Source organism: Carettochelys insculpta, chromosome 7 (genome assembly GCF_033958435.1).
Source record: "Carettochelys insculpta isolate YL-2023 chromosome 7, ASM3395843v1, whole genome shotgun sequence".
NCBI lineage: Eukaryota > Metazoa > Chordata > Testudines > Carettochelyidae > Carettochelys > Carettochelys insculpta.
This window is the reverse complement of record NC_134143.1, coordinates 60,306,010-60,320,975: the sequence shown is the minus strand read 5'-3', so window position 1 is coordinate 60,320,975 and position 14,966 is coordinate 60,306,010. Positions and strand designations below refer to the sequence as shown.

At 45.2% G+C, this 14,966-nt stretch overlaps 1 protein-coding gene across 1 annotated transcript in view; it reads left to right on the top strand.

Annotated features, from left to right (window-relative positions):
- Positions 1 to 3,548: 3,548 nt before the first annotated feature.
- The window catches only part of SLC18A2 (solute carrier family 18 member A2), a 55,882-nt gene continuing 44,464 nt past the window's right edge, over positions 3,549 to 14,966 (top strand). Inside the window, exons 1-2 of the mRNA XM_074999803.1 lie at positions 3,549 to 3,669; positions 5,983 to 6,322. Of these exons, the coding sequence (XP_074855904.1) occupies positions 3,549 to 3,669; positions 5,983 to 6,322 (461 nt within the window). The remainder of the gene's footprint in view (positions 3,670 to 5,982; positions 6,323 to 14,966) is intronic.

Sequence of the window (14,966 nt, the reverse complement as noted above, 5' to 3'; positions counted from 1 at the left end):
CACAGGTACCCCCTCAAGATTTCTGTCAGGGTTCACACCAGAACGGGGCAAGCAACAGCCTTTGGATCTGTGCAGGACTGAAGGGATTGGAGCTACTTCCAGCTGAAGAGGGGTGTAGGGATGACCTGTCCTGTGTTTTTCCAGAAGTCATCTCTCCCCTCCCTGCTCCACAGTGGCTAGAAGCAGCTTATCCCCTCCTGCCTGCCCAGCATAGAAAGGCGGCCAACATCTGCAGGCTGCTGCTTGTCATGGACGTAACCCCGCTGTCCCTGGATAAGTGCAGGCAGGAAGGGATTAAACCCTAAGGATCGGAACTGTCCATCCACAGAATGGTTCAGGGTGCTGCACCAGGCCCTGTGCTTTGGGGGACACAGGGCAGCCACCTTAACCATCCACTTGATGGGCCTGGGGCAGGGCAGAAGCAGAGCTTGCCCCATCACCCTCCTCCACGCAGCAGCTGGAGCCGGAATGGCCCAGCCAGCCTGCTCTGCTTGGCAGGCTTCTCCACAGCAGCAGGAAGCTGAGCGGCTTGAGCCCCAGGCCACACCGTTTCCCACTGCAGCCGAGAAGTGAGGCACTGCAGGTTGGGGAGGGCAGGGAGGAGCAGAGCAGGCTGCTGCATCACTCCAGCTCCTGCTGCCTTGGTGAGTGCTGGGGTGAGGGGGGGCAACCCTTATTGCCACCCAGCCCCTGCTATTCCCCTGGCTGATGCTGCACTGCAGAGGGGGTATGGGAACAGAGCAGGGACAGAGTGAGGTGGAATAGAAGTGGGATGTGGGGGTTCCCTGGGCCCTTTGCCTAGGGCACGGGGGGGGGGTTGCCCCAGGCTCTGTTCCCCCCAAACGGCAGCCCTGCTAAGGATGCATTGAGCACCGGGGCAGAGGGAATCGAGGGGCTTCAGCAGAGAGGTGACTCAGCAGGGGAGGGTGCCTAGAGAAGGGAACAGGGTGCAAACAACTTCTTCCCCACCACTCCAAAGCTTAGCTGAGCGCCAGAGAAGCTTCCCCCGGCCAGTGCTGTGTAGGACTTCGGCAGGTGTAGGGCTTGGCTCCTCCTGGCCAGTCCTCTGGGCCAGATGGTCTTGAGCTTTCCCTGGGCCCCAGCCCAGCCACAAGCACAGGCACTTGGGGAAGGAAGGAGCCTGCCAGCCAGGCTGTTGGGGGACGGAAGGGCTTGACATGGGGCCGGTTTGCCCCAGTGCTGGGAGCGGGCTGCACCTGCTTCAGGAGATCTGGACCCCCCGGTACTAGTGGGAAGGGAGAGACCGAAAGCGCAAGACTCTTCGGCCATGTTTTTAAAGGCAGAGCCCCCTGCAGGAGGGCCGTGGGGGCGGACGGCGCTTCCCAGCTCTGCAGAGCCCTGGAAGCGGCGGGAAAGGCTTATGGAGGGGCAAACCACACAGCCCTGCGGGGCGAAGCTCATTGAGGGCATCTCGCTCACCCTGAACACCGTCCCGGTGACACCCAGGCGCCGGCCCGGCGCAGTCTGCCCAGCCCATCTGCCCGCCCACCTTGCCCAGCCACAGCCGCGCCGGAAGGGCAGTGCAGCACTGCGGAGCGTCCCCCCGCGTCCGGGCTGCGCGAGGCACAAGCGGGCTGAGTGCAGGGTCCCGAAAGGCCCGTCCAGGCCCTCGCCCCGCAGACTGTGCAGCAGCACATGAGGCGCCCGGGGCCGGGCGGGCGAGCCCGGGCACCAGCTGCAGCAGCGCCCCGCTGGCCAGGAAGACTTGGCTGTGCAGCCCAGAGCACGCGGCAGGGGCAGGGCTTGGGGGGGGGGAAGGGCCCTTCCCCGGGGGGGCGAGAGGCATCTGGCGTGACGTCAGGGAGCAGGCTGCTAAGTGGCGCTGCCCACTGGCGCTCCGGGCTGTCGGCGACGCTCCTCCAGCACAGCAGGACCAGCCCGCGCGGGCTGGACTGGACCGAGGAGGGCGGCCGGCAGCAAAGGAGCCTCGTCGGGTGAGCGCCCCGGGGAGCGTGAGGGGGAGGAAGCGGGGGCCCGCGGTGGCGGGGTGTAGAGTAGGAAAGAGGGGCCCGTGGTGGCGGGGTGCAGAGGAGGCAGGGGGGCTCCATGGTGGTGGGGAGGCAGGGGGGCTGTGGTGGCGGGATGCAAAGGGGGCGGGGGGCCCGTGGTGGCGGGGTGCAGGGGAGGCAGGGGCTCGTGGTGGCGGGATGCAAAGGGGGCGGGGGGCCCGAGGTGGCGGGGTGCAGGGGGGCCTGTGGTGGCGGGATGCAAAGGGGGCGGGGGGCCCGTGGTGGCGGGGTGCAGGGGAGGCAGGGGGGCTGTGGTGGCGGGATGCAAAGGGGGCGGGGGGCCCGTGGTGGCGGGGTGCAGGGGAGGCAGGGGCCCGTGGTGGCGGGATGCAAAGGGGGCGGGGGGCCCGAGGTGGCGGGGTGCAGGGGGGCCCGTGGTGGCGGGATGCAAAGGGGGGGGGGCCGTGGTGGCGGGGTGCAGGGGAGGCAGGGGGGCTGTGGTGGCGGGATGCAAAGGGGGCGGGGGGCCCGTGGTGGCGGGGTGCAGGGGAGGCAGGGGGGATGTGGTGGCGGGATGTAGAGGGGGCGGGAGACCCGTGGTGGCGGGGTGCAGGGGAGCCAGGGGGGTCTGTGGTATTGCTGGCAGAGCCCGAATAGTGGCCAGCGAGCGTTGCCCTCCGTTGAGACTCCCTCATCTTTTGCAAACCTGCCTGCATCGCCTGCGGGTTCCGAGTCGTGGCCAAGCCGCCGCTCCCGGGGAGAGCCGAGCGCTCGCGCTGCTGCTTGGAACCACCCGGTTCCCAGCTGGACCGCGGCCGCCGGAGGAGCAGCGCAGGGGCCGAACGAGCACTTGGACTGGGCGGTTTGCTCGGGGCGCGTGTTCCGGCCGTCCGCTGCAGGTGCTGCTCGGCGCGCTGTGCTGGGGGCAGCCCCAACCCCCGCCCGAGGGTACAGTGCCGCGGCCCAGCTGAAGTGGCCCTTCACTCCCTGCAGGTTCCCAGCTCACCTGAATACCGCCGAGGTTCTGAAGTCGGTGTGAACGCGAACCGCTGCAGGGGTGAGTCAGTCCCAGCGCCGGGATCTGCCTGATAGCATCTCTGTTGGCGGGGAAGGTCCCAACCACCCGGATGGGTGGAGTGCCAAGGGCACAACGCGGGGAGAGGAGCAGTTTTACTCTATTGCTCTGCAGCAAGAGGATATTGTAGTGGAGGGAGCCTCCCTCCACCAGGTGCTGGGGGCAGCTATACCACGCTGGGCAGCCCTGGGAGGGGGGAATCCTTCTTTTACTTTACAACACATGAGGATGGCATTTTGAAGGCAGGATCTCACTGATCATTTTGAGAGAAACATCAGGCTGGCCTGGTTGTGGGAGTAACACTCTAGCTAAGCCTCTGCCTCCCACCCTGGAGAGTAAGAAACTAGACATGGGGCCTGCAAAATTCCCAGATGGCTAGAAATGGCAAACACAAACCAACATCCTGTGCCAAGTAAGTGTGCCAGGAAAGCAGCAGGTAGATAGTGTTTCCTGTGCTCACCTAACTCTCCTTTATATGTTTGCAGTCACAGGGCGCCTGAGCCATGGCTTGGAACGAATTCAGCATCCTCAGCTGGCTCAGAGAGAGTAGACAGTCCCGAAAATTAATTCTGCTTATTGTTTTCATTGCATTAGTCCTGGACAACATGCTACTAACTGTAGTGGGTATGTGGAACCTTTTTTTTTCTCCTTGCTTCCGATTTACTCCACAGTACAGCTTTCCCTATGGATACACTGAACAGTTATTTACATCTGCTGCAATTTTGACTGGTGTTTTTTTCTTAATTCATTTTCTGCAATACGTTTTTCAAATTATGTATGGAATATGCTAGATACTGCAGAAGTACATACTCTACTCATACACACACCTCAGAGTTTTGGTTTCATTTATAAAAATATAGGATGATTGTCTTAAAAGCTTGTCAGGGATGTATCACTAATTTCTAGTAAAAAATTATCTGTCATTTTCTAAAGTATTTTAACTGTGTAGCATTTTCTTTCCTCTGTGGTCATGCACAACAAAATGACAGACTAGATAACATTTGAGAAATATGTTTCCTTGTGATAGTTCCTGTGTACTTGCTCTAACTACATTTTATGAGATGATTTTGGTAGCAGAGCAACATTATTTTGTCAGACTAAAACAAAAGCCCTTTTGGTACATTTTAAATAACTCTCACGAGTGGGTTTAGTAAAATCTGATCAGAAAAAAGATTTAAGTTCCCAACTGTGCATGACTGAAATGAGTGGCAAAAATCTTCCATGGTACAGGGTCAGAAATAACTACATATTCAGATAGACTACTTACAGTTACACATTCATTTAGCGTTCAAGTTTCTTGAACATTTTGACAGATTGTTTTACAAGTCCTCTTATTAAAGTAAATTTGTATACAAAGATGCAAAGAAAAAAGTCAAACCAAGCAAAAAATATCAGTTGGTGTTCTTGCATTATATAGATATATACATATAAGCTGTGTCTACACTAAAGAGTTTTCTCAACAGAAGAGGTCTTCTGTTGACAAAACTAGGGAACATCCACTCTACAAATACATTCTATTGTGAATCTGTCGACAGGACACAGCAGTTTTCCCAGCAGAGTTCAGTCTTGACTGTACAAGGCACAGTGCCTCTGTCAACAGCTTCTGTTGACAAAAAATAGGGTAGGCACACGAGAGGCCCCTCTGTTGACAGAGAGAGTTTCTGGTTCACTGGGCTGCCCTGTTCGCAGAGCTTCTGGTTGGCTGTTCTGTTGACAGAGGGCTGGGCAGTCTGGCTACTCTCTGTTGGCAGAGGGCATTGGGAGTGGGAGCCTCTATTAGGTGTGGACATGTTCTGTAGACAGAGGTTCTGTCGGGAAATATCTGTCGACAGTGAGCTCTGTCGACTGGACTCTGTAGTGCAGACACAGCTATAGATTCTACAGATTTGATACCTTGGACTATGCTGTGGCATCTTTTCCACTAAATTCTTTATTGATTTCATTAGGGAGTTCAGCTTAAAAAAGACAAAGCGATGGCACAATATGGCTTCTCATGAAAGGCTAATATACATTTTTGGCAAGTAATTTATTTTTAAAGGAAAAATGTTCTCTTGTAAATAATATGCATTTCACTGGTGGGTCATTGACTATGTGAGAAGACCTGTAATCTCAGGTTGCATGTTTGCTGGAGAAATATATTTTAGAACTATATATAGATTCAGATTTTAGCAGAAGGCAACAGAAGTTAATTGTTAGCTTTTAAAAGTTTTATTACTAATATTTCCTGACAAAAATTTCTGTCTCACCTGCTTTAATGATTTTAAAATATTACTTTTGCTTTATTATATATTAATCCAGTTAGGGTAGTTAGGATACAGCTGATATTTTAAAACGTACCAAATTTTATTTGTAAATTATTTCCTTTCATGTGAACTTAAAAACCCACCAATGAACATAAATATTAGCTCTCTATTTAATATGAAATCTTTCCCCTCTTAATAGTGTATTCCCAGCAACATTTATTGAACATAATATGTTTTTATTGGCAGTTTCCTTTGTGTAAATGCCTTCGTAGCTCAGTAAATGTTCTTTGTAAAAGCATCACACAAAAAAGACTGCACAAACAATGCTTTCGGGGTCCTAACGTGTTTTGTCCTTATATAATATTTGTGTAAATAGCTTATAGTCATGCCACTGAACGTAAACTGAATATCTATGGAAAAGGCTAACAGAAGTTGCTTATAACTGTACTTCCTAATTATAATTCACTACGGTCAATATTTTTCACTGAAATAACTTTTGTTGTTGTAATTCTTTCTTGAAGGCAAAATAAAGCAAAACAACCCCCACCCCTCCAACAAACTCTTTAGCTCTATTCTATTCAGCAGAGTCCTATTTTTATTTGTTCTGATGTTACATTTCCTGTTCTAATTTTCAGTACCTAATGAAATTATGGTATTTACAAACAATAGATGCATTTTGTATTTGCTTTTCCAGTGCCAATAATTCCCAGTTACCTGTACAGCATTACACACCAGAAAAATGAAACAGAACTCCAGACTATGAGACCTGAAATAGCTGCATCAACTGTGGCCAATTTTCAAAGCATCTTCTCCTATTATGACAACTCCACAATGGATACTGATAGGACAAGATCAAGAGATTTGTATGCTACTCAGACAGAGCAAATGACAGTAAATATGACTAATATACCATCCGATTGCCCCACGGAAGATAAGGATCTGCTAAATGAAAACGTTCAAGTTGGTTTGTTGTTTGCTTCTAAAGCTACTGTGCAGCTCATCACAAACCCTTTCGTAGGATCAATGACAAACCGGTATGTTATTTCCTCTCATACTGTTTGTATTTTATACTAAGATTTTACTATAATCGTATTTTTAATAACGATTGGTTTTTCTGTGGCCTGGACTCCTTGGAGTTTTAATTTTATTTACAGCCATTGGAATATGTTTGACTAGAACATCTGCTTTAAAACTAAAGCCTTTTCAAATCAAACATTTTAAGTATTATGCTTGAACCATTTTGCTACTTTAATCATCATCCAGTTTCTTTTCATTTATCTCCCTGGTTTGTGTATCTGGATAGAAACTTTTATTGAAAGGGTCAGTCAAATTCTCTAAGACCTGCCAATATAAATATTACATACCTGGGCCTGAAAGGTAACATAGCTCAGTAACTAAAACAGCAGAATCATTGTGAGTAAACCTATAATGTGATAATTTGATGTTGAAATTGCAGACAACATTCAGATATTTTTCCTTGCATATGCTGTAGGGACTTATTTACAGTGCATCTTGAGGATCCAAGACTCTGGTTAATGTTCCATGAGCTCACAGTGAGAAAAAAAATATGGAAAGCTACACTGTCTACGTGGGCAAGGGAGCCAGGATATTGTATATATTCTTGAAGCTTTGCTGTTCCATCACTGAAATGTGATACAAACTGTTAGATTTGTAGCTGGTGTAAATTATTTTACATCACTGAAATTAATGTTGTCACACTGTTTTACACAAGCTGATGTTCCTGTCCGGTGCCTTCGTGTCAACCGCACTTCTGTCGGTCACATATATAGAAGTATTAAAAGAATGTGTGTTTAAAGTGGCTGACAATTTATCTGAATGGAATTAGAACCCCAGCTATAGTTATTTATACTATATTAACACCTTATCAATGAAATTAAAAAGGAAAATAAATGCAGTGATGTTCTTTGTTCAGAGATAGAGTATTCAGAAATTTAATTTCTTTTAAGCCTTTGGTGTAAGCGGAGCACACGAGAGGTTATTTTATTGATGATAGCTAAACTATTACAAAATGACAGTGTCATAATAAGAGACATGATGAATATGTGGACGGGAGAGCCATGTACACAAACGACAATATTTGTAAACTAGATAGGTTTTTTTTAAACAATTGTGGGAGTTCTGTTATTAATTATGAAAATGAGCATCATCTTACAGCCCTGTATTAATGCTAATGATTTTGTGCATGTTCCCCATTCAAGCAATTTCTTTCAATCCCTGGGTATAATATAGTGTGACATGTTATCTATTGGTAAGATGTGCGAGAACATAGGATCAAGGTTACTTCTCACTTTGTTTAAAAATCAAAGCATTACATTTTGGCTACGTCTACACTTACAAAAAACTTCGAAATGGCCATGCTAATGGCCAAATTGAAGAATACTAATGAGGTGCTGAAGTGAATATTCAGCGCCTCATTAGCATGCCACCGACTGCGACACTTCAAAAGTGCCATGGTTCGCTCGCCCACAGCTCATCTACACAGGGGTCCTTTTCAAAAGGACTCTGCTGACATTGAAATCCCCTTATTCCTACCAGCTGATGAGGCATGCTAATGAGGCACTGAATATTTATTTCAGCGCCTCATTAGTATTCTTCAATTTGGCTATTAGCATGGCCATTTTGAAGCTTTTTGTAAGTGTAGACATAACCTTTGTGTTTTATATGTATGCTGTTCTTTCAGTGAACTGCTTTCTCTCTGGAAAGTGTTTTCTCTCTGCTCTCTGGCAAGCTCTCTATTATGTTATTCTTATCAGAAGGTTTTTCTTTTGTTGGCACATTCATTGCTTCTCATGTATGCCGGTTTTACAAACAATCAAAACACTGGAGTTCATAAGCAAAAAACTGATACCTCTCTTGAATCTTTGGGCTTGTCTAACCATAGGAGGACTGCATGTACACGGGGAGCTTCTGTTGACAAGACTTGCTGAGTGTCTGTACAGTTAAAGCGCTCTGTCGAGAGTTTGTTGAAAAAACTCAGCTGTTCGGTTGGCAGCATTATCCCTATTCCTGATCAGGTATAATGCCTCTGTTGACGTTGTTTTGTTGACAGAGTGCCTGTGTAGACACTTTTGTCAACAGAGAGGGCTTCTGATTCCCCAGGCAACCCTGTTTGCAGAATTTCTGGTCAGCCATTCTGTTGAGAGGGCAGGACAGTCTGGCTGCACTCTGTCGGCAGTAGGGCTTGCTCTTTCGATCTGCTTTTGTATGTAGATGCTGTCTGTCAACAAAGGTACTGCCGAGGTTTCTCTGTCGTCAGTGACCTTTGTCGACAGAAGCTGCGTGTGTAGACATAGCCAAGATGTTTTAGGTTTAAACTGATATAGTTATATATACCACTGCAGGGTTTGCACTAGTTAAATTTTCCATTAAATGGGTGCTAGTTTGTTTTTAGACTGGCCCTCAGACAAAATTCTCTGTCACGTCACCTTACATCTCCTCTTCCCCCACAAACACAAGCTTGCAAAATTTTTATGTCTAGTAGAATTTTTGTGCCTACGGGAAATAAGGATTTTTTTGTTGTTGGTGAACAACTCCTACCAATTTATTCATCAACAGTCATCGTTATGATAAGGGTGGCATATAAATTATTTGCCTAGATTGGTACATATTAACTGGAGAATTTACAAGGATGTATGCCACACACGGATACTTTCATATAAAAATAGTCATCTTTTACTAATATGACATTTACAGATATTCTATTGATATTTGTTAATGGTCAGTTTAATATAGTGGTATTGGTGGTAATACCGTTTATGTAGTTTCTTCAGAAAAAATACACTGTGGAAGTGACTTGAAGCAGACGTGTATGCATAATTATGGGTGCACAGCTGTGTGTATTTGATGAACAAAGTCCTGAAGCAGCTGTGCCATGGGATGGCATTACTCCTGTGGAAGGTACTGGAGCAGGGTTACTACTGGGGCACAGATAGCGCTGAGCTGCTTTGGGCCTCTGGGACTCAATGTGGGTTTCTGGGATTCATTAGTTTGGAGAATGGTTCACTTACGTTTTTATAGATGTTGTAAATATGGCTACTTATGTGTAGTGGTGGGGAGGAGCCAGTGGTCTTGGTACATGTAGGTACCAGTGACATAGGAAAGGGTAGGAGAGATGTCCTGGAGCTAAATTTAGGTTGCTAGGAAAGCGACTGAAATCCAGGACCTCTATGGTGATATTCTTAGAAATGCTTCTACTTCCATGCACAGGGCCAGGTAGGCAGGCAGAAATTCAGTGTCTTAATGAGTGGATGAGATGATGGTGTAGGGAGGAGGAGTTTAGATTTATTAAGAACTGGGGAAACTTGGGATAGAGGGAGCCTACACAGGAAGGATGGACTCCACCTAAACTAAAGTGGAACCAGACTGCTGGCACTTACCCTTAAAAAGGTCATAGAGCATTAAACTAAGTATGGGGGGAAAGTCAATTGTTGCAGAGGAGCAAGTGAATTGGTTAGACACTTCTCTTAGAGGAGAGTCTATGAATAGAAATTTTTCAGGTTTTAATCAGGAGGAGAGGGTGGAAAAGGAGAAAGTATGAGGTGGATCAAAAGAGAAACAGTCTCATGAATACCGCATACAGATGTGGTCTCCTCATCACAAAAAAGATATATTGTCCTTAGAAAAGGTCAAAAAAGGGCAACTAAAATGATTAGGGGTTTGGAATGGGTCCCATATAAAGAGAGATTAAAGAGACTAGGACTTTTCATCTTAGAAAAGAGGAAACTAAGCAAGGATATGATAGAGGTATAGAAAATTATGAATGATGTGGAGAGAGTAAAAAGAACAAGTATTTACTTGTTCCCATAATATCAGAGGACACCAAAAGAAATTGATAGGCAGCAGGTTTAAAACAAATACAAGGAAATTCTTCTTCACACAGTGCACAGTCAGCCTGTGGAACCCCTTGTCAGAGGAGGCTGTGAAGGCTAGGACTATAACAGGTTTAAAAAAGGGCTGGATAAATTCATGGAGATTAGGTCTATTAATGGCTGTTAGCCAGGAAGGGTAAGGAATGGTGTCCATAGCCTCTGTCTGTCAGAAGCTGGAGATGGATGACAGGAGAGAGAGAGCTTGGTTGTTACCTGTTTGGTCCACTCCCTCTGGGGCACCTGGTATTGGCCACTGTTGGCAGACAGGATACTAGGAGAGATGGACCTTTGGTCTGACCCAATATGGCTGTTCCTGTGTTTATGTTCTTATCCCCTGCATCTCATCAAGCTGATGTAGGGAGAGCTTTGTGAGAGGTTACATACTGAGACTCCCTCCTGGACGCTTCCCCAATGGGATTGAGTGTTATTGGTTGTATATGGGCATGTAAAATTTATGCTGTCCTTAATTAATTGCCTGTCTAAGTATTTGGGCATTGCAAACAAGCAGTATGTTCTTTAAATATGCAGCAAACAATGTCATCATGACATTTACTCGTAACTTTCATCCTTTAGAGTGCGGTGGTTTAATGTACAACGTATCTTGACCTCTGTATCTTAAAAACTCTCTTTTGAGGGATGTTTTAAGGAAAATAATTTTTTTTAATAGAATTAGAACAACAGCTATAGTTATTCATACTATATTAATACCTTATCAATGAAATTCAAAAAGAAAATAAATGCACTGGTGTTCTTTTGTTTGGAGATGGAGCATTCATAAATTTAATTTCTTTTAAGCATTTTCTGTAAGTGGAGCAGATTAGAGGTTATTTTAATAAATTCATCATCTGATGAATCACAGAATACTAGAACTGGAAGGGAACCTCGAGAGGACATTGAGTCCAGCCTCCTGCACTCAGGGCAGGACTGTCCAGATCAGGGTTAGCAAACCCCAGCACAGGTGCCAACAGTGGTATGGAAACTGATTTTCACCAGCACATGAGGAGGGAGCTCAGCCCTGCCCCACCTCCCCCATGCAGCTGGGAGCTTGCTCAAAACCTGTGGATTAACAAAAGACTGGCTAATGCTACCAACCACCATCTAAATGGTAAAGCTCTGCATCTTTATTTATTTATTGATGAAGCTGTTGTAAGTGGGACTATTAGTGACTTTAAAAAGTATCACCGGCACTCAGATCGCACAGAAGTCAAAAGATCAAATGTCAGCCCTCTGTCTTGGAAAGTTCACTGACCCTGATCTAGATTATCCCTGACAGATGTTTGTCAAATCTGTTCTTATATATCTCCAAAGAAAGAGATTCCACAGTCCCACCAGCCAAATTATTCCAGTGTTTAACCACCCTGACAGTTAGGAAGTTTTCCTAATGTCCAACCTAAACCTCCGCTGCTGTAATTTAAGGCCATTGATTCTTGTCCTACCATGAGAGATTAAGGAGAATAACTTTTCTCCCTCCTGCTTGTAACAATCTTTTGGCTACTTGAAAGCTGTTATCATGTCCCCTCTCAGTCCTCTCTTTTCCAAACTAAACAAATCTAATTCTTTCAATCATACCTCCTGATTCATAGGTCACATTTTCTCGAACTTGAATAATTTTTGCTGCTCTCCTGGGCCTTCTTCAGTTTGCCCTCATCTTGGCTGTGACTACACTGCATTCCACTTTTGGAAGAGGAAAGCAAAGGAGCAAGATCAAAAATGCAAATGAATGCATTGATTTACGTATCTCATGCCTCATTTGCATATTCTCATGCAATCATGCTTCCAGAAGAGGCTTTCATGGAAGCAAAAACAGTTGTGAAGATGGGGTTCCGTAGAAAGCAAACTCTGTTTTTGGGGGGGAAAAAAAAAGCAGTCACGTAGCACTTTAAAGACTAACAAAATAATTTATTAGGTGATGCGCTTTCTTAGGACAGACCCACTTCTTCAGTTCATAGCCTTACCAGAACAGACTCAATATATGAAGCACAGAGGTCCAAAAATTGTTATCAAGGTTGGCAAATCAGGAGAGCAGAGGGACGGCAGGAGGGGGATGTCGGGTGGGGAAGTTAAGAGTTAGATAAAACAAGTGGAAAAAGTCCTTATAATGGGCCAGATAATTGCTGTCCCAGTTCAAACCACATATTAATTTGTCGAATTTGAATATAAATGATAGTTCTGAGCATTCCTTCTGTAGACGGTTGTTAAAGTTCCTTTTCAGTAAAACACAGGCTTTTAGGTCATTAACAGAATGGCCCACTCCATTCAAGTGCTGGCTGACAGATTTGTGTGTTTGGAGTTTTTTGATGTCTGTTTTGTGTCCGTTCATTCTTTGTCGAAGAGTGTTTGCAGCCTGTCCTATATACGTGGTGTGTGGGCATTGTTGGCACATGATGGCATATATGATGTTAGTTGAGGAACAGGAGAATGTGCCCGTGATTCTGTGATTAACATGGTGAGGTTCAGTGATGATCCTTATGTAAATTAAGTTGTCATGGGGTAAAATGGAAGGTCCTTTCATGGATTGAGAACTGGTTAAAAGACAGGAAACAAAGGGTAGGCATAAATAGTGAATTTTCCAAATGAAGAGGGGTAACTAGTGATGTCCCCCAGGGGTCAGTCCTAGGACTAATCCTGTTCAATTTATTCATAAATGATCTGGAGATGGGGGTGAGCAGTGAGGCGGCAAAGTTTGCAGATGACACTAAACTGTCCAAGACAGTCAAGACAAAGGCAGACTGTAAAGAGCTTCAAAAAGATCTCATCAAACTGAGTGATTGGGCAACAAAATGGCGAATGAAATTTAATATGGATAAGTGTAAGGTAATGCACATTGGAAAAAATAACCCCAACTATACTTACAGTATGATGGGGGCTTATTTGACTACAACTCATCAGGAAAGAGATCTTAGAGTTATTGTGGATAGTTCCTTGAAAATATCCACGCAGTATGCAGAGGCAGTCAAAAAGGGATAGAAAGTAAGACAAGGAGTATCTTACTGCCCTATATAAATCTATGGTACACCCACATCTTGAATACTGTGTGCAGATGCGGTCTCCTCACCTAAAAAGATATCCTGGCACTGAAAAAGGTTTAGAAAAGGGCAACTAAAATAATTAGGGGCTTGGAACAGGTCCCGTATGAGGAGAGGCTAAAAAGATTGGGACTTTTCAGTTTAGAAAAGAGGAGACTGAGGGGGGACATGATAGGGGTATATAAAATTACGACAAGTGTGGAATGGGTTAATTTACTTACATATTTATTTATTTATTTATTTATTATTTATTACTTACTTGTGCCCATAAATACAGGAACTAGAGGACACCATCTGAAATTAATGGGTAGCAGGTTTAAAAGTTTAAAAGTTCTTCTTCACTCAGCGCATAGTTAACCTGCGGAACTCCTTGGCAGAGGAGACTGTGAAGGCGAGGACTGTAACAGAATTTAAGAAAGAGCTAGATAAATTCATGGAGGTTAGGTCCATAAAAGGCTATTAGCCAAGGGTAGGAATGGTGTCCCTGGCCTCTGATTGTCAGAGGCTGGAGATGGATGGCAGGAGACAAGTTGCTTGATGTTTGTCTTTGGTCCACCCCCTCTGGGGCACCTGGCACTGGCCACTGTCAGCAGACAGGCTCCTGGGCTGGATGGACCTTTGGTCTGACCCAGTATGGCTGTTCTTATGTTCTTGTCTCCAGAATAGGTACGTGGATAAAGCTGGCAACGGGGCTTGTTGCAAGGAAGAGTTCCAGGATTAGTATTATTGTAGTATAGCCTGTGGTTGCTAGTGAGAATCCTCATGAGGTTGGGAGGTTTTCTAAAGGAGAGAACAGGCCTGTCACCTCGGGCCTTCTGGAGCGTGGCATCCTGAGTTAGGATAGGTTGTAGGTCTTTAATGATGCGTTGCAGTGGTTTGAGTTGGAGGCTGTAGGTAATGACCAGAGGTGTTCTGTTGTTGATCTTTTTGGGCCTATCTTGGAATAGTTGATTTCTGGGTGTTCGTTTGGCCCCGTTGATTTGTTTTTTTACTTCTCCCACTGGGAGAAGATCTCTACCAAATGTTCATAAACTTCACTGACACTCGATCATATCCTGCTTCCAGACAGTGGCGATTTCAAGTATTTTACTGTTTCTGCCTTTGAAAACAGGCTCCTGCACAGGCCAATGTCAAAATCTAGGGTTCAGACATGAGAGTTTAATCTGATTTTCATTAGTAGATAGAGGGCCAGAAACAAACTTTAGATATCTAGCGAATGGTTCAGAAAATAAACCATTTTGAAGTCTTGCAATCTGTTAATAAGATTTTATATAGAATTTTCTGCTAAGAAATTTCACACTTAAAATCCCTCCCCATCCTGAACAAGACAAGTCTAGGTCTTCATTAATAAAATAACACACACTCATAGATAACATTGGCAAATAAATAGCACTAGCCTCTTTGGCAAATAATATCAAATTTTGTCATATTGAACGTCCACAAGTTAAGGAAGTTACGATTACTTGACCAGGCTATAATTCTCTCTCAACAATTGCAGCTTGAAGTCCATGTAAATTGTGCTCAGAAATGACTTTGAAGTTGGATTTTCTAAGGCTCTGAGGTGCCTGACTTTAGGATCCTATTATTTAAAAAAGTTGGCCTGTGTGTGTAACAAAATATTTGTGAACTTTTAAAATATATTGAAGTGTAAACAAGTTCTCATTAATAGTCAGTCAGTTTTGTTTGCAGTGATAAAGGGTTTATGTCACCAGGTCAAATATTTTAGTGCCACAAAAAAAAAAAAAAAAGATAAATACAAATCA